General features: G+C 50.0%; 1 protein-coding gene across 3 annotated transcripts; it reads left to right on the top strand.

The window, feature by feature from the left end:
- Positions 1 to 442: 442 nt before the first annotated feature.
- Positions 443 to 21,572, top strand: CLN8 (CLN8 transmembrane ER and ERGIC protein). Of its 3 annotated transcripts, none has more exons than XM_058524896.1 (3): positions 443 to 512; positions 7,482 to 8,151; positions 19,864 to 21,572. In XM_058524896.1, the coding sequence occupies exons 2-3, from the start codon at positions 7,609 to 7,611 to the stop codon at positions 20,173 to 20,175; spliced, it is 855 nt and encodes a 284-aa protein (XP_058380879.1). In that variant the 5' UTR covers positions 443 to 512; positions 7,482 to 7,608; the 3' UTR covers positions 20,176 to 21,572. The 3 variants fall into 3 exon arrangements, with proteins under 3 accessions (XP_058380879.1, XP_058380878.1, XP_058380877.1); XM_058524895.1 differs by lacking the exon at positions 443 to 512 and adding an exon at positions 687 to 750; XM_058524894.1 differs by lacking the exon at positions 443 to 512 and adding an exon at positions 1,059 to 2,291.
- Positions 21,573 to 24,116: the final 2,544 nt, after the last annotated feature.

The following is a 24,116-nucleotide window of genomic DNA, read 5'->3' on the forward strand; positions in this document are numbered from 1 at the left end:
CTCAGTGGGGGCTCATTGGGGGCTCCACAGGGGCTCCATGGGGTCTCACTGGGGGCTCCATGGGGTCTCAATGGGGACTCCATAAGATCTCCGTGGGGTCGTCTCCGCGGGGCTCGGGCCCTTGCTGGGGTCGGTGGCCACAGAGGCTTTGCGGGCCCCAGGACCCCTAGGACTCTGGGGTCCGCTCAGACGACCCCTTCCTTGCACAGCCTGGTATTCTCCAGGGGTCAGCTGGGGTGTGACGTGTGCGTCCCGGGCCGGCGCTCTTCGCAGAGGGCCGGAGGGGCGGGGTTGAAGCGGCAGACCTCGGGGTCCGCGGACACCCCGCCCCGCTTCCCTCCTGCTGGGCGCCGCCGTCCCGCCCGCAGCACCGCACCCGCCGCCGGTGGTTCCGCCCGCGCGCCTTCACCCCCGCGCCCGTGGTCCCGCCCGGCGGCCGCGCGCAGGCCCCGCCCACCGAAGGTGCGCATGCGCGGCGGCGTTTGCGGCGGGGTCGTGGCCCCTGACGTGCGGTGGGTGAGGGCTGGGCGGACGCGGGCTGGGGTGAGGGGTGAGGGGTGAGGGGGTGAGGGGTGAGGGGCCGGGCCGTGGCGGCAGCCATGCGTGGGCGACTGCCGGGCGGGGCGCGAGCGTCTGGCGGGGGCGGGGTCCGCGGTCCTGCCGGGCCTCCGGTCCCGCCCCGTGCGCCCCGGCGAGCGCCGGGCGCGGGCGGTGTGTGTGCGACGCCCGCGGCGTGGACCCCGGCTGACTGTGAGCCTCGGGGCCGGGGCCGGGGGGACGGGGCCCGGGGTGGGAGGCAGAGAGGCAGGGACGGGGACGGGCGCCCTCCGCCCGGGCAGCAGGGAGCCGCCGGCCGGGCCGCCCCGCCTCCCCCGGACTGTGCGGGCCGCGGGGTCCCCCCGGGGCCCGAGCCCTGAGATGAGGGCCGCGGGGACAGGCCCCTGCAGCTCGGGGGACGGCGGGCACCCTCTGCGGGTCGGGGCACGGGGACCTCGGGGAGGGGGGGAGGATGCACCGGGAGACGCAGGCCTGGACCGCGGGAGGAAGGAGCGGCCGCGGATGCCTGCGTCCCTTTTCATGCAAAAGTCAGTTTATATTTAGTAAAACGAGTGACCGCAGACACCCAGCGTGGTAATAGTGCTTAGAGCTCACGGGAGGATTACCGGGTTTGCTTCTGTGTGTTTATGCTTGTTTGTATTTTCTGAATTTTGCTCCTTGAGCCTGTATTTCTTTTGATTTTGGAAAAAAACGTTTTTGCAAGCTGTCAAAGTATAATTCTCAAAATATGAAGAACATAATTTTCATGCAAGCAGTGAGCACTCCCGAGGTTACATTTAACTCCTTGGTGAAGGACCCAGCAGGATGACAAAGCCGTTCAAAAGAGAGCTGTGAAAAGAATGCGGAGATAAGATAGGTTGTAGGTTAGATACGACATTGGGGAACATTCTGCCTTGCAATGAAACCACAGCCTTTTGGATTCTCTCTTCTCCCGGGTGGCAAGGAAAATTATTGCTCCTTATCAGTGTTGTATAGGTTAACCTTGAACTTCACAGAGGGTGAAAGCCTGGGCCCCTATCCCTGGTAAAGAGTAACTCCCAGTTATCTGCCCTAGAAAGTCAAGTGATCCACAGGGGGCTGTTAAGCAGTAATGCAGCATGACATAAAAAAGCATGCGAGCTTTTTTCCTCTTTTGACTTCATTTCCAAGTTTTGGATCCTTTATCTTATCCAAACACAAAAATGCTGGTCTCTGGAGCAGTTGAGCCCCCAGTGAACAGAAGGAACTCATAGATGCATGTCAGGCAGAGCTGAAAGGGTCCTGGGCACCACTGAGTCCCATCCTGGAGACATGGCAGCCTGGTCCCACTGCAGCACTGGAGCTAACACTCTTGTTAATGTTTTTAAAATGCCTGGTCCAGTGCAGTAGAACAGCATAAACCACCAAATCTTATAAAGGAAAGAACAAGATGAGGTTTGTAGATGGATTTTTCCCCAAAAATATGAAGGCTTGCAAAGAGTCAGAGATGAGACTTTGGGCCCCTGCAGGAGTCGCTTTCCTCCTGGCTGCAGTTCCTGGACCGCTGAGATGAAGGGCTGTTGTGCATGGGCTTCGAAGCCTTCTGGATTGAAAGAACAGGATGAGTCCGTGCTATCGGCCTCCGGTTGTACGGAGGGAAAGGAGCAGAGACTTGCATTTAGGCTTCAGGCAACGTGAGGAAGCCCTTAAGTTGGGCTTGAGGAGAGGCAGGCACAAGGCAGTGGCACGGCAGTGACCCCAGTGTCCCATCTAAGGTAAGAGGGATGTGGTCAGGGTGAGCAGGCCAGCGAGAGGCAGAAGGAGAACTGGAGCTCCCCCCAACCCACGTTTGCACTGCCTTTCCAGAACGGGGCCTGGCTGTCCTGCTGTGGGATGTGGACTGGCACAAAGGGTGAGCCTTAGCGCTGTAGCCGTTCCTGTGTGGTGTGGGTTCAGGTAACGCTGTGACGTCATGGAGCGGCAGCATTGCCTCTGTGGGGTTCCAGGGAAGGCTGCCTGGCTGCCCGGACTGGGTCCCTGCAGATGCCCGCAACCCAGGACCTGGCCTTGTTCCCTCCTGGTGGTTCACCTCATTCATGCATTCCTGAGCGGGGATGCTGATTGGTGCTAACCACACCCCGAGAAACCCAGGGTGGCAGGTTAGACCGGCCTAGCCCCAGCGTACCCGGAAATGCTGTGCACGTAGCCGTGTGGGAACAGGTGTAATGAAGAGGTTTTGAGCAAGGATCAGGCGGGGGAGTGGTTATGGGATTTGAAGGGGAACAGGTACTGGGTTTTTATAGTGAGTTGCTTCCATTTCTCTAATTGACACCAGCCCTGTGACTGCTGAGAGGGTTTGCCCAGACTCAGCCCTGCGTCTCCTGTTTCTTTGTTTCAGTGTCGACCTTAGCCTGTCTGCAGTTCCTTCTTTACCTATGACACGTTAGCTCTTCTTCAGAAAGGTTGTCTAGGAGGCTTGAGGACCTGGAAGCCAGTCTCAGGTTTTTCTGTGGGATAGGTGTGAAAGGACAGTGTTTTTTCTGGATGTCTGGGTCCTTGGAGCCAGTTTCCTGTTACCCACCTGGAGTGCTTGCACCATCCCTTGCCCGCCCTCATGGGCCCTTTTTACTTGCGCCTCATCGCTGCACCTTTGCCTCCCATCCTCCTCTCAAGTCGTCTCACTGTCAGGCAGTCAGGCACGTGGTTCAGAAACATGCAGAGCCGGGAACTGGGGTCCGTGTTCTAGCCTCTTCCCAACTGGTGAGTGGCTCCTGGTCTTGTAGCCTCCGCTTTTCCATTTTCCCTCATCCGGGCCATCCACGGCTCAACCCTGGAGGCACACTTAGGCCTTCCCCTCCCAGACCTCCGCTCCACCCCTCAGGACCCCACTTCTCCTTGTGCTGCTTGATGGGGAGCAGGGACGTTGGAGGAGAAGGAGGGATTCATGGCGGTGCATTTTCAGGGTTTCTCTCCAGGATAATGTATCTAGCTCACATTTAAAACCACCTAAAGCACGCAGGAAGACCCTTCCATGCTGTCTTTCAGTAGTACTAGCCTGGTTTGGAAGAAGGAAGACACTAAGCCATCCCACCTCAGAGCCATAGGATTTGACAACCAGGAGAGGACTGGAGACCATGCCAGGTCAATGGTTTTGCATCTGCCCTAGGGCACCTAGGCACCTAAAAGATACCCCAGCCTGGCAGCCACTCCAGGGCAATGAAGTCAGATTCTCTAGGGGTGGGCCCAGGTGTGGGCGTACTCCATAGATATGAAACAAAAACAACAACAAAGCTCTGCAGGGGATTTAATGTGTCCCAGGGCCAGAAGTCTGAGGTCCTCCCCATCAGGGTCCAGTCGGATTTGAAGCCAATAACAGCCTGGGCTCTTTTATGTAAATTGGAAACATACTATTACCTATTTAGAAAGATTAAGTGACCTAGTTGAATGTGCCTGGCACATGGTAGATGCTTCATATTAGTAACGAATATGCTGCGCTCTTGTATTGACGTGAATTTTTTATTCCCATAGTCAGACCCTGGGTCCAATGTGGTTAAGGAACTGGACCACAGTTTCAGCTTCTCTAGTTCCTTTTGCTTAGCTCCTCAATAGCTGAACCAAGATCAGAACCCACTAAGCCTGACTGTTCTTGATTGTTTGGTCCTAGTGCCCTGGAGGCCCTCACAGCCCGACCCGGACCCTCCTGGGATAGCACCTGCGCTAACCACTTCCATGGGGGTGAACTTGAGTCGTTGCTTTAGTCAGAGCTTTGCAGAGTCACGGGGACCCTCCCATTTCAAGCAAAGGTTCCTCAGAAGTTGGGTGGCTTGGCCGAGAGCATGGTGATGCAATCGTGGGAAATGGGAACTGTAACCCGGATCTCATGACTGACTTGCCGAAGAATACAGGAAGAAATTTTAGGAGGAGCTCGTATTTAGCAGAGTTTACAGTTTTGTGCAGGGCAACCCTTGTGATGGGTTATCATTAAGTTCTTGATAGTGAGGCTTCCTTTTTACCCGGCACTGAAGATCTGTCTCCCTTCCCAGCGTTAACTTCACTAGTTGGTCTGCACCTGTAAACTCCATACTGCCCCACCCTGTGGGGTTAGAAGGTGACTTGCTGCCGAGCTAGATTGTTTTGGATTCTTTTATGAGACAGTCAGTCAGGTAGACCGCAAGAGGAGACACAGGAGAGGCTCAGGAAAAAACAGTTTGTTGTGCTCACCATCCCAGAGCCAGGACCACACTGGGCCGCATGAGGAAGCACCCAGGTGGGGCGGGGGGGGGGCCGTTGGGAGACAGAAGACAGGAGGGAGGGGAAGAATTAGGCCATGGCCTTTCCTGGGGTTTCCACAGGAAAGTCAGGTAGGGTGGAGTAAACACTTAGGACTGGCTGGTTTGAATGATTTCCTTGGGCTTTGGGCAAAAGGCATGGTCCTAGTTGAAGGCAGAGGAATCTCGCCTCCCGGGTGCAGGGCAGATGGAGAAGGCCTGGCTCTGGGTGGTTGGTGGGCGTATCAAAGGTGCACTCCTGCTCTGCTGTCCCTGAGGACTGGCCAGCTGGGAGGGGCAGGCTCTCCCAGCCAGGAAGAGTTTTTTAAGATGTCAGAACATCATAATGCACAGAAAAAAATGAACACAGCTGCACTCATAGCTACTCAACGCAAGTGCTCTTGCCAGCCCTAATCTCGTGTTAAACTTGATCTGTGTGCAGACTGATTCTTCATTGTGCTTTGAGATGTGTAAGTAAACTGGAGTCTTGGCATGACTCGCGCAGAGAACCCGTCCATGTCATGGTCAGAGCAGCTCCTCGGGTCAGAGCACTCCTGTGTGCAGAACATGCAGCGGGAGCGAAACCACAGGAGCTGTGAGAATTCTAGGTAGAAACGGGGGGAAATTCTTGTCTCGCCTGACAGATTCCTGTTCACACAGAGCTAGCCCGTTTAGAGCTGGAGATTTAACTGAGAAACAGAGAGCAAACAACCACTTCTGTGAAGTGTGTCCTGAGCGTCTCCTCTGCGCCAGGCCCTGCGTCAAGTGTTGGGGTACGGTGATGGTGATGGACGGCTGCCTGTCAGAGAGCTGCTGGTCCAGTGGAGGTCAGGATTAATTAGCAGCTGGAGCGTGTTCTTAGAGACTATGATGGAGAAAGCAGGGTGCAGTATGAGCAGGTAGCAATCGTACCTGACCTCGCTGGTGGCACATCCTCTGGTCTGGGAGGATCTCTGGAGAGAGTGACGTTGAATCCAGGACCCAAGCGTCAAAGGGGCTAACACGTGGGTCGGGGTGAGGAAGGACTCCTGTAGGTGGAGGGCCCACGGGAGCAGAGGCCCAGAGGTGGGGGAGGCTGTGCTGCAGCATGGAGTGAGCTGAGGGGTGGTGAGAGCTGACCCTGAGGAGGTGGACGGGTCGGATCCCAAGGGGCTTCGAGTTCAGGCTTTAACATGGATGCACGTGGACACTGGGAGCACGGGTAAATTTTATGACCTTGTGGAGGTAACTCCACTGCGTTCTGTAGTGCTAACTAGTGTGAAACAAGCACATGACAGGAAGGGAAGTTCTTAAGTATATTGGAAATAAAACTTGAAACCTATTTTACATGACCTCCAAGTTTTGTCAAGCCTAAATTAGAATAAGAAATGGGTTGGTTGTGAATAGCAGAAATGTAAAAAGGGCAATGAAAGAATGACAACGTTGTACATTGTTGCAGAGAAAAGTTACTGACTTACTTTAATTGAACTTATTTCTTGAATAGGTAAATATGCTCACAATATTTTCCCTGCCTGTAGGCAACCACCATTAGTAAGAGAAATGAATTTTTGAAACAGGGTACTGATAAATGATAAACTATACCCATGACCCTTGGTTAAGTCATCGTTTCTGTACTTAGTTTAGGGGATTTTTTTCATGGTTAGAATTAGAAGAATTACCACCTTGAATCTGAGAGCTAGAGAGTGCCATTAAGATGATCTAGTCCAGGGTGGGAAATGGGTTTCCTTCGGCAGGGCCTTGCCATAGGCTAGTGAGAGCTGTTTGGAGCTGGTGGGGGAAAGGAGCTCAGTGCATCTGACAAACGAGCCCTTGAGTGACTCATGGGGTCTGTCCTCCTTGTCTGAAGGTGGGCACGGCGGGGCACGCATGGCCTCACCCTTCTCAGGTCTAATCCAGTGCGCTGGATCCTGTCAATCAGGTGGGACACTGAGGACAGAGAGCTTGCACTGTTTGCAAGTTAACAGACTAGAACTGAGGACTGATTTTTTCCTACTGTTTGTAAAGGCGTCTGAATGGCAGTAAGTGGTGATAATGGTAATATAAAACATATGAATACCTAGACATTGCTTTAGTTCCTTTGCATCCATCGCCTCCTCTAGTCCCACAGCAGTGCTTTCTATGTGAGCTGAGCCGCAGTGGAGTCCGAAGCCAGGACGTGGTACAGCAGGGATTTGAACTCAGGCGTGCCCAGCCCCGTGTCTGTGTTCTGTGGACTGTGGTTGAAATGTGGTAACGTTCATAGACAGCTTTGCCACAGAGATTGTGTAGCGCTGGGGCAATGTTCTTGTCTGGGGCTCTAGAAGTAAAATGCTTTAACAAAGTGTCTTCTGGTGTAATTATCTCAGTGTGTTTTATCCTGTGGACTCTGAATTGTGTGACTGACTAACAGACCTGGTGAAGGCTGGAGCCTGGCTTGTGGCGTATCTGTAGGAAGAGTCTAGGACTGTGTGTTCCTGTTAGCAGTGTTCCTGCCTCCTGTTCATGGCTGATCTCTCCAGCTTTAATTTTATTTTCTTTTGTTCTCCCATACTGCCAGTGGATATTTTCCTGCTGAGTTTATATATCGTCAAACATGCATAAGAATAAGATAAAGAATTTTTTAAAATATTTTTTATTCTGTTTTTGTGGTACCGGAGTAATGTTGTGTCCTAGCTTCTGTTTAGTCAACGTGAAGTGAATTACCTCTTCTTTCTTCAGATTGAAGACGGATACATGAGGATCCTAGAGACCATTGCACTGACTTCATTTTCTTGGACAAGACGCAGTGTGGGGCCCCAGTGCCCTGTGTTGGCCCCGGGACGCATTTGATAGAAAATTTAGGACCATGAATCTCGAGAGTGATGGAGGGACATCTGAGAGCATCTTTGACCTGGACTACGCGTCGTGGAAGATTCGCTCAACGCTGGCTGTCGCAGGCTTTGTCTTTTACCTGGGCGTCTTTGTGGTCTGCCACCAGCTGTCGTCCTCCCTGAACGCCACCTACCGCTCTCTGATGGCCAAAGAGAAGGTCTTCTGGAACCTGGCGGCCACTCGCGCCGTCTTTGGTGTTCAGAGCACGACTGCGGGTCTGTGGGCGTTGCTGGTGGACCCTGTACTTCAAGCTGATAAAGCGCGTGGCCAGCAGAAGTGGTGCTGGTTTCACGTGGCAACGGCAACTGGATTCTTCTTCTTTGAAAATGTAGCCGTTCACCTGTCCAACTTGTTCTTCCGGACCTTCGACTTGTTCTTAGTTGTCCACCACCTCTTTGCCTTCCTTGGATTTCTTGGCTCAGTGGTCAATCTCGAAGCCGGCCACTATCTAGCCATGACCACGTTGCTCCTGGAGATGAGCACCCCCTTCACCTGCATTTCCTGGATGCTCTTGAAGGTGAGTGTTTCCTGTAAGATGAGGGTCGGTCTGCAGCTCCTGCACTCTGCGCAGGAGCTGAAGAGCTGAGACGAGCACCTTACCATAGATGCCTGTGCTCCTGGTTCATTGTTGACCGTGCTGTACGATCATCAGCACACTAAATTATAGCACACAAAATCAGTCATAAGCTCGTTTTGGTTGAATTCCGTTTCATTAATTTTAAACAAACCTTTCAGGCTTCCAGCTCCCTAACAAAAGAAGACTCAGTGGATCTTAAGACCCAATAGATAGTATTTGTGATGTGATTTTTTCTTTTTTTTAAGTGCTTTTTTTAAAAATTGAAGTAATATATGTCTACATACAAATCTTTTAAAAACTGTATTTCATGTGATGTTATTTTATGCTTAACGTGAGACCTACCCTCTTTAGATATTTTTGAGTGTACAATACAGCCTTGCTAACTGTAGGTATAACATTGTCCAGCAGGCTCTGGGACTTGTTTGTCTTGTCTCCGTGATTAGTAACCCACTGTTTCCCTCTCCCTCTGGCCCCTGGCAACCACCGTCCCACACTTATTTCACCTGGCATAACGTCCCCAAGGTTCATGTGTTGTTGCATATTGAAGAATTTCCTCCTTTGTTCGGGCTGAATAGTTTTCCGTGATTGGTATACACCACATTTTCTTTGTCCATTCAGCTGTCTCTGGACACTTAGGTAGTTTATACATCTTAGCTGTTGTAAATAGTGCTGCAGTGAACATGGGAGTGCTAATAATTCTTCAAGATCCTGATGTCAGTTCTTTTGGATGAATACCCAGAAATGGGATTACTGGATCATATGGTAGTTCTGTTGTTAGAAAGTAAAACCTGCATACTCTTTTCCATAGCGGCTGCACTGTTGTGTTCTCACCAACTGTGTGCAGGGATTCCAGTTTCTCCCCATCCTCGCCAACACTTATCATCTTGTGTTTTTTTGGTACTAGGCATTCTGACAGGTGTGAGGTGAGAGCTCATTGTGCTTTTGACTTGCATTTCCCTAATGACTAGTGACAGTAAACATCTTTTCATATATCTGTTGGCTGTTTGTATGTCTTCTTTAGAAAACTGTCTATTCAAGTCCGTAGCCCATTTTTTAATCAGCTTGTTTGTTTTTTGACTATTGAGTTGTTGTTCTTCATGTGTGTTGGAGATAGTCTCTTGTTAGATGGATGGTCTGCAGATATTTTCTCCCGTGTTATAGGTTGCCTTTCATTCTGTTGTTTCCTTTCCTGTGCAGAAGCTTTTTGCTTTGATGTTGTGTCAGTTGTTTGTTTTTATTTCTGTTGCCTGTGTTCTTGGCGTCATGTCTGTGAAATCATTGCCAAATCCAATACCGTGAGGCTTTTCCCCTGTTTTCTGCTTGGTTTTTTATAGTTTTGGGTCTTACATTTAAGCCTTCAGTCCATTCTGATTGATTTTTGTGTGTGGCATAAGATAAGGGTTCGGTTTTATTCTTTGCATGCAGACATCCAGTTTTCCCAGTGCCATTAATTGAAGAGACTGTCCTTTCCCTACCCTGTATTCTTCGCACCCTTGTTGAAGATCGGTTGTGCGTGGGTGTGCTTCTGGGCCCTCAGTTCCGTCCCATTGGTCTATATGTCTCTCTGTGTCAGTACCACACTGTTTTGACTACTCTAGCTTTGTGATACAGTTTGAAATCAGGAAGTGATGCCTCCAGCTTTGTTCTTGTTTCTCGAGATTGCTTTGGCTATTTGTGGTCTTTTGTGGTTTCATATGAATTTTAGAATTGTTTTTTCTATTTCTGTAAAAAGTGCTGTAGGGATTTTGATAGGGATTGCACTGAATCTGTAGCTCACTTTGGTGACCCTTTGTAGTGAATTTTTCAGTTCAGTTATTGTGTTCTTCAGCTCCTTGAATTCCGTTTGGTACTTTTTTCACTTTTTTTGTCTCTCTATTGAAATTCTCACTTTGTTCATGCTTTGTACTCTTGACTTCAATGAGCATCTTTATGACAGTTATTTTTAACTGTCTATCGGGTAAATCATGTAATTTTATTTCATTAGGATCTGTTTCTAGAGATTTATTTTGTTCCTTTCTTGGAATGTCTTTGCCTGATTCTTCATTTACCTTGACTCTGTGTTGGTGCCCTGCATTAGACAAAGCTGACACCCCTCCCAGTCTTCACCGACTGACCTTGCACAGGAGAAGATCTCACCAGTCAACCCAGCCAGAGATTCTGGAGGTCTCTGTCAACTTTTGGATCCCCAGGGAAAAGCAGGCCGCTGTGGCTTTTTTCTGCTCACTGTATGCTGAGCAGGGATGGGGGCAGGAGCTGTGGTGTCCACCAGCCCGAGCCACTACCTCCATTCTCCCTCCGTCAGCTAGACTCTGTCTGACCCGTCAGAGCTCCAGGACTGCCAAGACAGAAGCCAGTCCTCTGGGAGCCCCTCAGAAAGTTGGGGTGCTGGACACGTAAACCAGTGCCTCCCTCTTCTGTGTGGAGCTGGGAGCTGGGAGTTCTGTTCCAGATCCTATGGTGCTGCACTGGTGCAGAGACTCGGCCAGAGAGTGCTGCAGATCTCCCCACCAGCTTCAGGGAGTCTGGCTGCACACTCTCCTTGGTGCAGGAGCCTTTCGATTAGTTTCTGATTTTGCACAAAGGGAATTTGTATGTGAATTGTTGCTGAATCAGTGTGTTTGTGGGAGAAGAGGATCCAGGCTTCCTGCCCTGCCGTCTTGCTGATGTCTGTCACTCATCATGTTTGCATTTTTATTTTTTGTTTTTGGATAGGTTTTACTAGTGATTAGAAGTGTTGGGACCAGCATTATTAGTTGTTTCCTTTTTGTTTTTAAAAGTGTATTTTTTTTAAATGTATGTCTTCTGTATACAATCTTGATTCTCATTTTGATGTCAAAGTGTTCTTCATGTTAAACTCTTTAAAATTATTTTTTAGCACAGATTCTTGCCATTTTTTGTGACACATTGTCCCCATTTTATATGAAACTTGAAATACTGCTTTTGTTGTTGTACTTAATGCGGTCACCACAATGGGTCATATATTGAGTGCTTCTGTTGTGCAAAACACTGTGTGAGCTTTGGGAGGAAACAGATAAGTATAAATATATTCCTGCCTTCAGGGTGCAGTTGGATAGATGGTGTAAGTATATCAGAAGTGAATTCCCCATATAAATGGTGCCGACTCTTCACCCAGAGCAAACCTCTGTCGACTCTAACTGCAACACTAGTCGTGTGTCAGGTACTGTGCTAGGACCTGGCAGGTCAAAGAGAAGCGTTCCTGCTGTCCCCAGGGGTGCCCCCGTCTGATGCCAGATAGGACGTGTGAGCACAGGGACAGATTTGTGCTGAGAGCAGCGAGGCCCATGTGGCCCTGGAGGAGCAGGGCGAAGGTGATGTGAGTCCTGGCCGATGAACAAGGGCGAGCTGGCTCAGTCGTCACCCGTAAAAGGCCTCCCAGCAACCCTAGACGCCATCACGGATGTGGGGTGTGAGGTCCTGGAGCGGGAGGGATTTGGGAAGGAGGCTGGGAACGTGTTGTTTAACCCCGTCGAGCTCTGAGTGACGGCTGAAGCTGCTGGTCTAGGTGAGGGTCACTTTAGAGAAGATGCTGTGACTTGGGAGCCCGTCGGCATCTTGTGTGCATCTCGTGGACTGCCCATGCCACACGCTCTTTCGGTGCTCTCCTCTGGGTATCCCTCACAACGGCGGAGGCTTCCTGAGGACGGAGGGCAGGGGCTGAGTTCCCTTTGTTCTCAGCTGTGAGCAGAGACGCAGTGTTGTTGGAGTCTGTGTGGAGTGGAGTGTGTGCTGAGAGGCGGGCTGTGGCCCGGCTTCCCTGTCTTGTCTGTTCCTCTTACACGTGAGAGCAGTAGGCTTTGACAATAGCATGGCTGTGGCAGAAAATAATAATTCTGAAGGGAAAGCAGGGGAGCCCGCCCACTTCGGTGTGCTAAACAGCCGTGGTTGACAGTGACCTAGACCAGCACCCACAATATGGATGTGCTCGGGCTGTGATTCATGTGTTTTGAGGAAATAGATTGTTAGTTATCTTGAACTTTTGTAGGAAGCTTTTTAGAAAAAAGAAATGAAAATGTTTCCTGTCTCTCTTTCCAGTCCTCAGGGGTGATCGGGGTTGAATAGCTCCACGTGCATTTTTCCAGACTCTTGTCTGTGCTCCTCCTGGGGCCAGGCGTGGGGACAGCGCCTCCTGCAGGGCCCGCCGACTCCGAGTAGGAGGAGCAGGGCTGTGGGTGTCTCCAGAAGCTCTTCTTCCTTAGGTGTGGTGCTGAGGCCAGCCTCCTCGAGTCCTCAGCACCCTAAGGAAGGAGACAGACTCCAGCAGTGGGGTGACCTCCAGCGAGAGACTTGTTTGGGGTTTTTCTGTTTCCTCTGAAGTCTGTTAGGATGCCATTTGTGCAGGATGGAAAAAGAGTTATCCACGTATTTGCTTATTGCACCACTCATTATATTGTGAGCCAACACACGCCACCATCAAATTGGACCCTAAATTAACATAGCTTAGAGTCAATATGTTGGGATACTTTTATTTCTTGTTTTAATTCACATACTTCTAAATGTTGTAAGTAAATGCTGCCTAAAACATTTAAATCCTTTTAAGCTTTAATAAAGCTGCCAGGTTCTTGCATAGTTGGACATCAGGATCCAATAGTCATCCCACCATCGAGGTCTGATGTGATGAGATACCAAAGGATATAAATCAAGACAAAACATTACCACTAATTTAAGATAGGTTTATGCCTCAGAAACAGTGCTTGTTCTTAGCATTTTCTTCTTGAGTTTGATTCTGAAAGGTTGTTTAGAATTAATAATAAATGAATTACACAGGACTCCAACATCTAAATATGCACAAGACGACTAGTCCATAATGTAAATGAGATGAAATAAAAGTAAATTTACATACGTATACTATTATGTATATATACTATTATATATATATGATCTTATATATACACTACTATTGCATATATATATGCTGTGCGCACTAATCACTGGGGTCCAGAGCTGTTCAGGGTAATCTTTGCATGTGTTGTGTCACAGATTTTGTCACTGTACCCCAGCTTTTCTCAAAGCATTTGGTAACATTGAATATAAAAATTTTAGTGCCTGAGTGAGACCACAGAATGCTCGATTCTCAAGATTTAAGTTATCTAAACTTAATATAATTACTCTGTGAGCAAAAATTTGTTTCTGATGTGAATATTAATAACTTAAGAAGACCACTTTTAGTAAGTGAAGAAAAGAATGGAGAGACTCCTTTGTTTTGTGAATTTTGGAGGGAATGGCAAAGAGAAATGCAGACTAAGCTTGTTAGCATTGGTGCCTGTTCAGTTGAACAAGATGGAGAGGTGGTGGTGGGGAGTGTCCCCAAGGCACGCTGAGCTGACTTCAGACTCTTAGTTTCATTTAGGCCAGTACAAAGAGCGAATCTTTCCCATGAGGAAACTGATGTTGAAAACTTCAAACCTTACAAATTTTGGGGGTTGAGAAACATTTTTTTTTGTCTAATTGTACAGTTCAATAAATGATAATGCTCTTCTGAGTAGTAATTGAGCTGTGTCACCTAGCTACTGGCTGGCATCTTGGAACTAAACTTGGATGAAGGACTGTCCTCTGGAAGCTGGAATCTGGTGGGGGGCAGACATGTGTGAGGCCGTGCTCCAGTACACAGCATGGTGACAGAGGATTCTGGAAGCTGGAATCTGGTAGGGGCAGATGCGCCGTGGGGTATTGCTCAGGTACACAGCATGGTGACAGAAGGTTCTGGAAGCCGGAATCTGGTAGGGGCAGATGCGCCGTGGGGTATTGCTCAGGTACACAGCATGGTGACAGAGGGTTCTGGAAGCTGGAATCGGGTAGGGGCAGATGCGCTGTGGGGTATTGCTCAGGTACACAGCATGGTGACAAAGGGTTCTGGAAGCTGGAATCGGGTGGGGGCAGATGCGCTGTGAGGTATTGCTCAGGTACACAGCATGGTGACAGAGGGTTCTGGAAGCTGGAATTGGGTCGGGGCAGATGCGCAGTGGGGTATTGCTCAGGTACACAGCATGGTGACAGAGGGTTCTGGAAGCTAGAATTGGGTCGGGGCAGATGTGCAGTGGGGTATTGCTCAGGTACACAGCATGGTGACAGAGGGTTCTAGAAGCTGGAATCTGATGGGACAGATGCATTGTATGGTATTACTCAGGTACACAGCATGGTGACAGGAAGCTGGAATCTGATGGGACAGATGCACGGTATGGTATTGCTCAGGTACACAGCATGGTGACAGGAAGCTGGAATCTGATGGGACAGATGCACGGTATGGTATTGCTCAGGTACACAGCATGGTGACAGCTAGCACTGCCTTTTTGCCTGTTTTTCTTGGCTGTTTGGTTTATTGAATAAATGTTTGAGTCCTTCACTTTGGTCACAGTGGAGAATAAAACACGCTCACCAGAAGTAGGTGTGTACCTGCCGGGAATATGCCCACATGTTCATTGGAACACGCCATTGCTGCCCCGTTCATGTGGCCCCAGACTGGAATCTGCCCAGGGACGCGTCAGCAGTGAGGAGCATGTGGGCTGCGGTTCATCCACACGGTGGAGGGATGGGCAGCAGCTGGGATGGTTTCCACAAACACGTTGTTAAGTGAAAGGAGCCAGACACACAAGAGTGCACACTGTGTGAGTCCTCTTGGTATCCGGTGCACAGACAGGCAGAGCTAATCTGTTCTCTTCAAGCCGGGGGAGTGGTCACCCTCGTGTCAGGGTGAGTGTAGATGGCTAGTCCTGGAGAGGAGCACACTTCTGCATGTATGTTCTACTTCAACGAGAGAGAAAACAGACCAGGACAGTCAGTCAGCCCCTGCTAGCATGGAGCTCGTGGCTGCTGACATGGGGACGTGTGTCTCAAATGATTACCGATTTGATGAGTGGCTTGAGGGAAGTATACACCATATTATGTGAATATGTAATGCAGACGTTACTTGATACGGAGGCTAAATTCGTCCTTGAAGTTACTCATCATTTCTGCTGAGTCCATTTCGGGCATGTAGTGGATCATCTGGTGACTGAATCATTGACCCTTAGTTAACTGAGAGTCAGTTAACTGAGACTCGGTCAGCTGGCCCTTAGTCGGTTACCTACGAGTGTGGTGCTTTCTTTGGAAGAAGTGAGCTGTGTGCGCTGGGGCGCCGGCAGAGGCCTCAGTGGGTCTGTGGTCGGGTCCCAGCCCACCCTGCCTGCTGTGTGATCTCAGGCAAGCCACCTAATAGCCTGGTCTGTGCCTCCCTGTCAGAAATCGGCAGTGTTGTGAGGAGTAGATGAGTCATGTGCACACGTGTAAGCACAGGGGCTTAGCCATGCTGCTCCAAATTAAAAGACACAAAACACTGTTTGCACTTTCTTTGTTTTCTTCTCTTTTTTTTTTTTTTTTGCTGACAAAGATTTGCCCTGAGCTAACATCTGCTGCCAGTGTCCTCTTTTTGTATGTGGGCCCCCACCACAGCATGGCCATTGGCAGACAAGTGGTGTGGGTCCGCGCCCAGAGAGCTGAACCCAGGCCACCAAACCACAGCGCGCCGAACTTAACCACTAGGCCACCAGGGCTGGCCCTGTACTGTTCTCTTGATTCAGGCATGCTGTTGATCGCGTGGTGGTACTAACCGTGATGACAGCTTTGTGAGGAAGGAGAGTGCACTGCTCAGTGTGGGAGAGGGGCACCCACCTGCAGTGATAATGGTGTGACGTTGGCTCTCTTGGTTTCCCGGGCTCCTGGAGGTGAGGGCCGGTGCTGGGTCAGGAGTTCACTGCCTCGGTCCTCAGGGAGAGCCTGCAAGTGACAACCGAATTCGGAGATAAATTGTGGTTCAAATTAAAAAGTACTATTAACTTTCTATTTTTATAATGAATGTTTTCTCCATAAGAAAATAATGTTTAAATGATAACTGCTTTGTTAACCTACACTTATTGGGAAAAAGGTAAATAGTACGGAGCGCAGAGGAGTAAGGAAAAGTTAGATTCCCCCCCCCCCTGCACCCCCCAACGATGACCATGCACGTGCTATTATCAAGCTTTTTAATTGTTGCCAACCTAAGTCAAAACAGTGAATTTTGAATTTTCATATATTTGATCGCTAGTGAGCCTTCTCATGTTTGACGTTCATATTTGTTTTATAAATTGCTTTGCTTGTGCTTGACTTCTTGACTTTCACCCATTTTTTTTTTTCTATTGGAGGTTGGCTTTTTTTTTTTTGGATTATTTGTAAAAACGTCAGAAATAGTCTTTGTCACATATTTTGCCATGCATTCTTTTAACTTTTTTTTTTTTATCATTCAGACATTGTTTACGTAGTCAGATCTATCAGTTTTTACTTGCAGGAGTCATGATTCTAACATCATGTTTAGAAAGCCCTTTCCCACACAATTATTATAAAACGATGTCCCTGTGTTTTTTCCTAGTACTTTTATGGTTTTCTTTTTCCTTTAAACATTGATATTTAATCCCTTTGAAAATTATTTTTATGTGAGATAGGAAGTCGGATCCAACTCGATATCCCCCAACCCCAGGGCTGGCCAAGTGTCCTAATGTAATTGCATTATCCATCCTTCAACTAGTGATTTGAAATGCCGCCCAATATCAATTTTCCATATGTTTTCACTTATTTCTGCATTTTGTATTATCTATTTTTGCAATGGCACCGCTTCTTTTCTTTCTGAAGCTTTAAATCTTTCATTATTTAGGGAGGCACGTTCAGGCCTCCTGCTCTTCAAACCTTTCTGGACTGTTCATGCACATTTACTCTACCAGGTGAGCTTTCAAATTACTTTGTTAAGTTGATAAAAATACTAATGTATTGGACTAAATCTTGATAGATCCGAGGAGGGGAGATGGAGTGTCTTTTTCATGTTTTCCCATTCGAGAACATACTCTGCTCTTTTTTTTTGTTTTTTTTTTTTTTGGTGAGGAGATCAGCCCTGAGCTAACATCCACCAATCCTCCTCTTTTTTTTTTTGCTGAGGAAGACCGCCCTGGGCTAACATCCGTGCCCATCTTCCTCCACTTTATATGGGACGCCGCCACAGCATGGCTTACCAAGCAGTGCGTCGGTGCGCGCCCGGGATCCGAACCAGCGAACCCCGGGCCGCCGCAGCGGAGCGCGCGCACTTAACCGCTTGCGCCACCGGGCCGGCCCTTACTCTGCTCTTTTTAGTCAGGACTTCCTTCAGGTTCCTCTGCGTTAGAGATGTCGCTCACACAAGCACGAGAAGTGCATATAACAAGAGTAAGGAAGTGAAACACCCCGGCATTACTTGCTCCCTTGCCTTGTGGACCTCCGGCTCGCTCTTATATAACATCAGGGCATGCAGAACTTAAACCTCACCGTGTCAGTGACTGCGTTCCACGGGGACTCGGAGCCCGCCCGGTGCTGGGGTTCAGCTGTCGAGACAACTGTCGCTCGGTCCAGAGGAGCCTGCACGAAGGAGCAGAGCCCAGCGCAGCTGGAGATGCAGTTGTCTTCGGTCCGCTAGTCCAGGCGTCGCCTGTGCTGCGGGGGTGTGTCTGGGGGAGGGGAGATGGAGAGTGTGCATGGGCCGGGGCTCCGGACTCTCCATCGCCGCCATTGGACCTGGTGACTGGGGCCAGCTGGCAGTGAACATCTACTTGTCACCCAACCTGGGGCGCTTCTGAGGGTGGAAGGGGACACCAGGGACCGTGGCAGGCTGACTGGGGTATACGGTCCCCAATGAGCACTGACTGCATTTGTGACGTGACTTGAGACGCCCGAGACCTTCCTGACCTCTGATTCTCTAGGTGAGGAGACAGTCACAGCACGGCTCCTCGCATTTGGTTTGAATCTCCCGTCACCACACCATCAGATGACAAGTGCACATTCTGCTCCCCCATGTCTCTGCCCCCTCTCCTTTGGGGGAGCTGTGCTGGTATGGCTCTGCCTCCTGGGCTCTCACTGCTGTGTTGATCCACGTCAGCAGTGGGGGGTCCCCGAGAAGCGTGTGCTTACCATCTACCTTGAGTTGGCACCAAACACAGGCTTGTAGTGTTTTATTTGCACCCGGATTGGGGCACACGAAGTGCTTGATGTCTTTGTGAAAAGCCACCCAAGTGGTGTGAAGGTGGCGTGTGTGAGAAAGAGCAGTTGCTTGAAGGCTGTAGGCCTAGTGTGGCGCTGTTGCCTACAGGAGCCCGAGGGCCACGCGAAGGCCTCAACATCACTTGCCGCAGAGCTGTGGTCCACCCCTGGGCCTCTGCACCCCGCTGCTCTGTCAGTCTTGCCCTGTTCTCTTGCTTCTACTTCTCTTCACATTCGTTTTCTCCTCCAGGTTTAGTGAGAGCTAATAGAACTGGAATTTGTAATATTTAAAACTGTGCCAGAATAAAGAGTTAAAGTTAGAATGTTTCTTTTGGGTATTATTTACAAATAACTTAATTATCGCTAGTACTAGACAGGGGCATGGACGTCTGTGATCTAAAAATGGTAGGCAATTCAAAGGTTTTATGAAGTTGTTTTTGGGCAAGTTCACAGTATTTCAAACAACAGGTCAGTTCCTTGGTTTTCTGTCCATTTTTCATGTACATTTTTAAGGCAGTCCCTAAGTCATTGATTCTCATTTTTCCTGGTCAGAGCTGTGTGGAGACATTCTTATGACATCAGGAGGTTAGGATTCCTTTCTTTCTTTTTTAAATTTAGTCACTCTCCGAGGTTGGTTTGCTGGGTCCCCTTAAGGGTTCTTCAAGGTTGGTCAGGTGTAGCTGGATGAAGCCCGTCCCCTTTCCTGGGATCTCGGTCGGCCTGCTGCCTGACATGCACCAGCCCCACCCTTCGCCTTCCTGACCTCGGGGCTGCCCCTGCGTTCCTGTGCCTCTCTCCCTAACTACTGGGTTTCTTCCTGCAAATGCGAGACAGTGTCCCCATCCCAGGAATGGGGTGCCCTGGCATGGACTGCTGAGGGAGATTCTGCAGCTTGGGTTTGGCAGAGAGGAGGTGAGAGAGGCTGGTGTGTGGAAGCTCACTGGTCTGAGGTGTGCTGGACTGTCCTGGCCCTGGACTGTGTCCTGGTGCCCACTGTCCAGGTGCTGACGAGGTCTCGCCATGAGGTCCCACCCTCGTTTCCACTGTCTGATGCGTGCCATCTTCAAGTTCCCTGTTCAGTTTTAGCTACAACTCTTAGAAACCAGTTTTAGTGTACATTTGGAATGATTTTAAGGCAAGTCCATTCTGGCTTGTCTCCAAGGGCTACTGGGGTCAAAGTATCAAAAACAGCTAACCAGTAAAGATACCTCACCCCAAACTCACCTCCTCTGAGAGATCGTCCTCCCAGGTCTGGGGCTTGGTCTAACAAGGCTGCCTGTGTCTTCCGATTTTACCAAACAAGTGTTGCTCATTTACTCAATACTTGCGAATTCAAGGTAAAAAAAAAAAAAAAAAGATTGAATCTGCTCTGGGGAGCAAAAAATCAAGAAGAGCAGACGGTCAGGTGAGCAAGAGGCAAGGCTCAGGCCTCCTGCTGGCCGGGCACCCTACGGAGAGGAGGGCTCCTTCCAGAATTAAGCCCAAGGAGAGAGAGCCTTGGCCAGAAGACTGTTGTTTTGAACATGGTGTGCTCAGTGAAATGAGGCCGCCGGTACCTTTGACACGCGGAGAGTGAGTTGTGACAGGTGTGTGCTGACTCCTGCGTTTGCTTTGTCCCCGCAGGCTGGCTGGTCCGACTCTGTGCTCTGGAAGCTGAACCAGTGGCTGATGATCCACATGTTCCACTGCCGCATGGTTCTGACCTACCACATGTGGTGGGTGTGCTTCTGGTACTGGGACAGCCTGCTCAGCAGCCTCTACCTGCCTCACTTCGCCCTCTTCCTCGTTGGACTGAGCCTCCTCACACTAGTACTTAATCCGTATTGGACCCATAAGAAGACGCAGCAGCTTCTCAATCCAGTGGATTGGAACTTTGCACAGCCGGAACCCAAGAGCAGGGCCAACGGCCAGGTCCTCCAGAAGAAGGCGCGGTAGCTGCTGGGGACCCGGGGACCCGGGGAAGCAGCGGCTGGCGGGCGGACCTGAGGGTCCCGCAGTAGTGACTGTGTCACAGTGAAGTAGCAAGGCTCTGCGTCTAGTGCTTTTTCTACGTGAGACTAACTCGTGTTTCTTTAGCATTAATTTCCAAGTAGCCACAAAGTATTTTTAAAACCTTGATTTGCTTTCAGGAGCAGATTTTTGCATCGTAATTTCGTTGCCTGTTATGAGTGTACCATGCGGGGCCGTGTTTATCCTCAAGGAAGGGTCCGTGGCTAGAGGGTGGGCTTTGTTTGAACACGTGAGGAGACTTCATACTAGAAGTGGCATGTGGTAGGGGGTCAGGTCAGCGTCGATTCTTTCTAGTCACATGTTCCACGCTGTGTGTTTCTTACTCAAAAGTCGTGTTCTGCTTAGTTGGAAAGAATTGCCCTAAAATAGAAAATAACACCATTTGTTACCCTTGTTAAAATTTCCCGGGGAATGTGCGCGGCAGTGCCATCTAGTGGCAGAACGGTGTACAGAGCCCGGCCTCGTGTGTACCCACCTGATGTGAATGTGGGCAGTGAGTTGACGTCGTGAGATTTTCTTTTTTTTATCAAGGATGCTACATTAAAACAAGAATTTTGAATTCACATTGTATTGCACAATTGACAAAATAAGGTAGATATTGAGTAATCAGACTCGTCTAGATTTCAGGCTGTTTTTAGTTGACCAACAGGTGCCCCAACAAGACTGTAACTCCTTGGTTGGTGTTTCTCTGTAGATTTCCAGACAGGGTAGTGGTCACTTTTCCCTGCGAGCTGTCGGGTCGACCTTGCCCGCAGAGATGCTTGGCTGCAGGGTCTGAGGTCCCAGAACGTCGGAGGCAGACCTCCAGGCAGGCGTTAGAGCCGCCTTCCTCAGCTGTCTGAGGATGGTCCCCAGGTACCTTGTTTCACTGTGTTCACAGTGCCGGGATAGAATTCATACCCAACCTGGCAATTTTACTGGCAGATATACAGACATTCTTGCCGTAAGTGTACATTAAAATTAAAAGTTTATTTTTATTGAAAGCACCTTTGAAGTGTTTGTGAAAAATGCGTCATGTTTATTGGTTGTAAAAATCGTGTGACTTGTGCTTGTTATGTAACACAGAACTCGCAGAATACTGTATTTTGATTACTGGTACTTTGACTATATCAATTATGCTTGGGTCATATGTATTACCTATTTATCTCATTTTAAAAAGTAATGTAAATCTCAGAAATGTCCAGCAAATCGTGTCTCTGCTAGACTACTAACTGAGAGCCCGTGGCTCCCTGCCGGCCTGCACTCGTGCCCCTTCTCGTGGAAGGAGACGGGGCTGTCTTCCAACCGCGCAGAAGTTTAATAAAGCGACTGATGTTTACAGAGCCTAGAGGATGTCAATTCTTGTCTCCCAGCACTGTTCGTATCGCTGTGAATGTTTTCTGTCTCAGAGATACAAAGTGTGATGATAAATCTTTGTGTGTTCAAAATTCAGTTTAAGGTTTGAAATATTTAGCTTAATTTTTATCTCATCTTCGCTAGGCCTTTGACCTCCCCAGGGTTTACCATTTACATCTCATATCTCGATGAAGATGCAGTTTGGAGATGTACCATAGAACACATGAGCTGGCCTCCACCCACATGTTGGTGCTCCATTCTGACCGGGGACTCCTCGTGCAGAACACGGAGGCAAGGGTGTTTGGGTGGAAAAGGCTTTTTGAACCCTTATGATCCAGGACCCGTGCACCTTTATCACCCAGGGACTGGTAATGCCTTCCAGTTTGTACAGTGCTTTCCAGACTCTTCACCAGGCCCAGGGCACCCCACCCCAGCCGTGTGTGTGGATGAGGGCTACGGATGAGGGGATAGCGACACCAGCACATTGAAGTGACGCTTTAGAGCCACAGCTCGTACGTGCAGAGTTGGGGCGTGCGCCTGCCCGGCCAGCCCGGGTGCCAGCACTGCAGCCTGCCAGCTGCACGTGCTCTGTGTGCCTCACGCATTGTCTGTCGAGAGTTATAGCAGATGCTGAACTGGGAGAGTTCACATAACAATCAGAAATTCTGGAGTCTCTTGAAAAACGGGAAGATCTGGGGTGTCAGCTTGAGTCTCCTCTGGATTACAGGTGTCCGAGGTGGAGACCAGCTCTGCCCTTGCCAGCCGTGCGCTCTCCAGCTTGACCTTGACGTGGAGGTTAGAGGTCATCATTATCACTTGGCACTGCGCCATCGTTTTGGTAGAGAAATATTTCTGTTTTTTTCTTTCTCAAAATGGGAAAACAAAACAGGCCAAGGAGGTAGAGCGAGTCAGGGAAGGGGCAGAGTGCACTTTGTGGAGGGGAGGACCACTCCTACCCGGCTCCTCTGCGTTCCTGTGGACCCTGGAGGCGGTGGACGGAGCCTGGGCCCCCTTCGGGTCTCAGATCCCACGGTCACCTCACAGTCCTCCTCGACTCTAGGCACTGTGCTAAATAACCTACGATTTCTCGTGTTCTTCACACAGACGACCTCTGAGGTAGGCTCCGTTGATTCCATTCCCAGTTAGGACCCTGAGGCTCAGAGAGGTGGAGACTGGCTAGTAGGTGGCATGGCTGGAGCGAGGCCAGACTTGTATTTGGACTTGCTCTTGGGTTTCAAAACTGAGGCTCGTAGATGTGCGGCTAGCCCAGAATGCGGTAGAGCCCTGACTGATCATTGCCAGCTGGCAGAGCTGCTTCCTGTGCATGTGGACTCCAGGCTCTGTGAGAGGAGGGGCTCGTGTCTGTCTGTCTGTCTGTCCGCCAGCTCACCCATGTCTCGGCAGTCCTGGCCTGGCGCAGCTGCAGCAACAACTGGTGGGTGAATGAATGAACAAATGAAAGGCCGCCCTGTGTCCCTCGAGCAGGCTCCATCAGAGAACAGGTGGCAGACTCACGGGGTTCTTGAAGAACTTGTACTGCACGGTATTTATGAAGAGATGGGCAGGGTTGTATGGGAAGCAGCCCCACCCTCGCTCAAGGGCATCCGGCAAGGTGTTGGCCGTAGGTGACCTTGATGGAGAACTGGAGTCACTGCAGACTGGTCGGGAGAGTCTCCAGCCTCCGGCAGCAGGCGGGAGGTAGGGTGGCGTCTGTCAGGATCCGCGAGCCTCTTCTTTGCACCATAGGTGTCGACATCGGTGTGTCTGTCGGGTTATTGATGGTGCGCTGAGATTTCCCTTAGTCGTGTCTGAGTGCTTCACAAAGAGAGACCTTCCTTTTCCTCTCATGTGAAGACCCACAGACAGACAGACGCAAAATGCAGGAACCCGTCTTATTCTGCCTCTGTGCAGTCGACCGTGAGGACGCCCACTGCCTCAGACTGCCAGGTGTGCCCTTGGGTCCTTTTCCTCCTTGGTCAGCACAGCAGCGCAGGGTGTAGCTCGCAACCTCCTGCTCAGACAGCGCCCAGGGTAGGTAGCACCAGTTAGGATGCTTCCAGATGCACACATCCCCCCCGCCCCCCACTGTGGCTTCAGCAATAAGGACCTAAATGCTTTCAGGGAGCTAGAGCTGCTGGTGGTGGGACCGGCTTGGCCCAGCCCCCGAGGGGGGATCTACCCTCTGAGGTCAGAATAGAGGGAGGTCAGCTCCAGCTGTCGCCCCTGCGGGGTCCTCCACCCTTGGGGTCCCCAAACCAGGCTGCCAGCTTCAGGCTCGCGCCCTCATCTGTCCCTTCAGAAGTGAGTTCACTTGAGCTTGTGTGACGGACATGGGCTCTGGGAAGGAGGAAGAGGATGGGGTGCTGTGAGCCGGTGCGCCGCACTGCGCAGACACATTTCTAGTCTGAGAGTGAGGGTTTCAACTCACATACAAGGACATCAACATAAGTGATCCCCAAACTTCCGTGGGTGCCTATTGACGCTTTCAGTGCGCCTGTGTACTCAAGTTCCTTCTGTTTGCTCTGATGGGA

The sequence above is a fragment of the Diceros bicornis genome, chromosome 29 (assembly GCF_020826845.1).
Source record: "Diceros bicornis minor isolate mBicDic1 chromosome 29, mDicBic1.mat.cur, whole genome shotgun sequence".
Classification (NCBI taxonomy): Eukaryota; Metazoa; Chordata; class Mammalia; order Perissodactyla; family Rhinocerotidae; genus Diceros; species Diceros bicornis.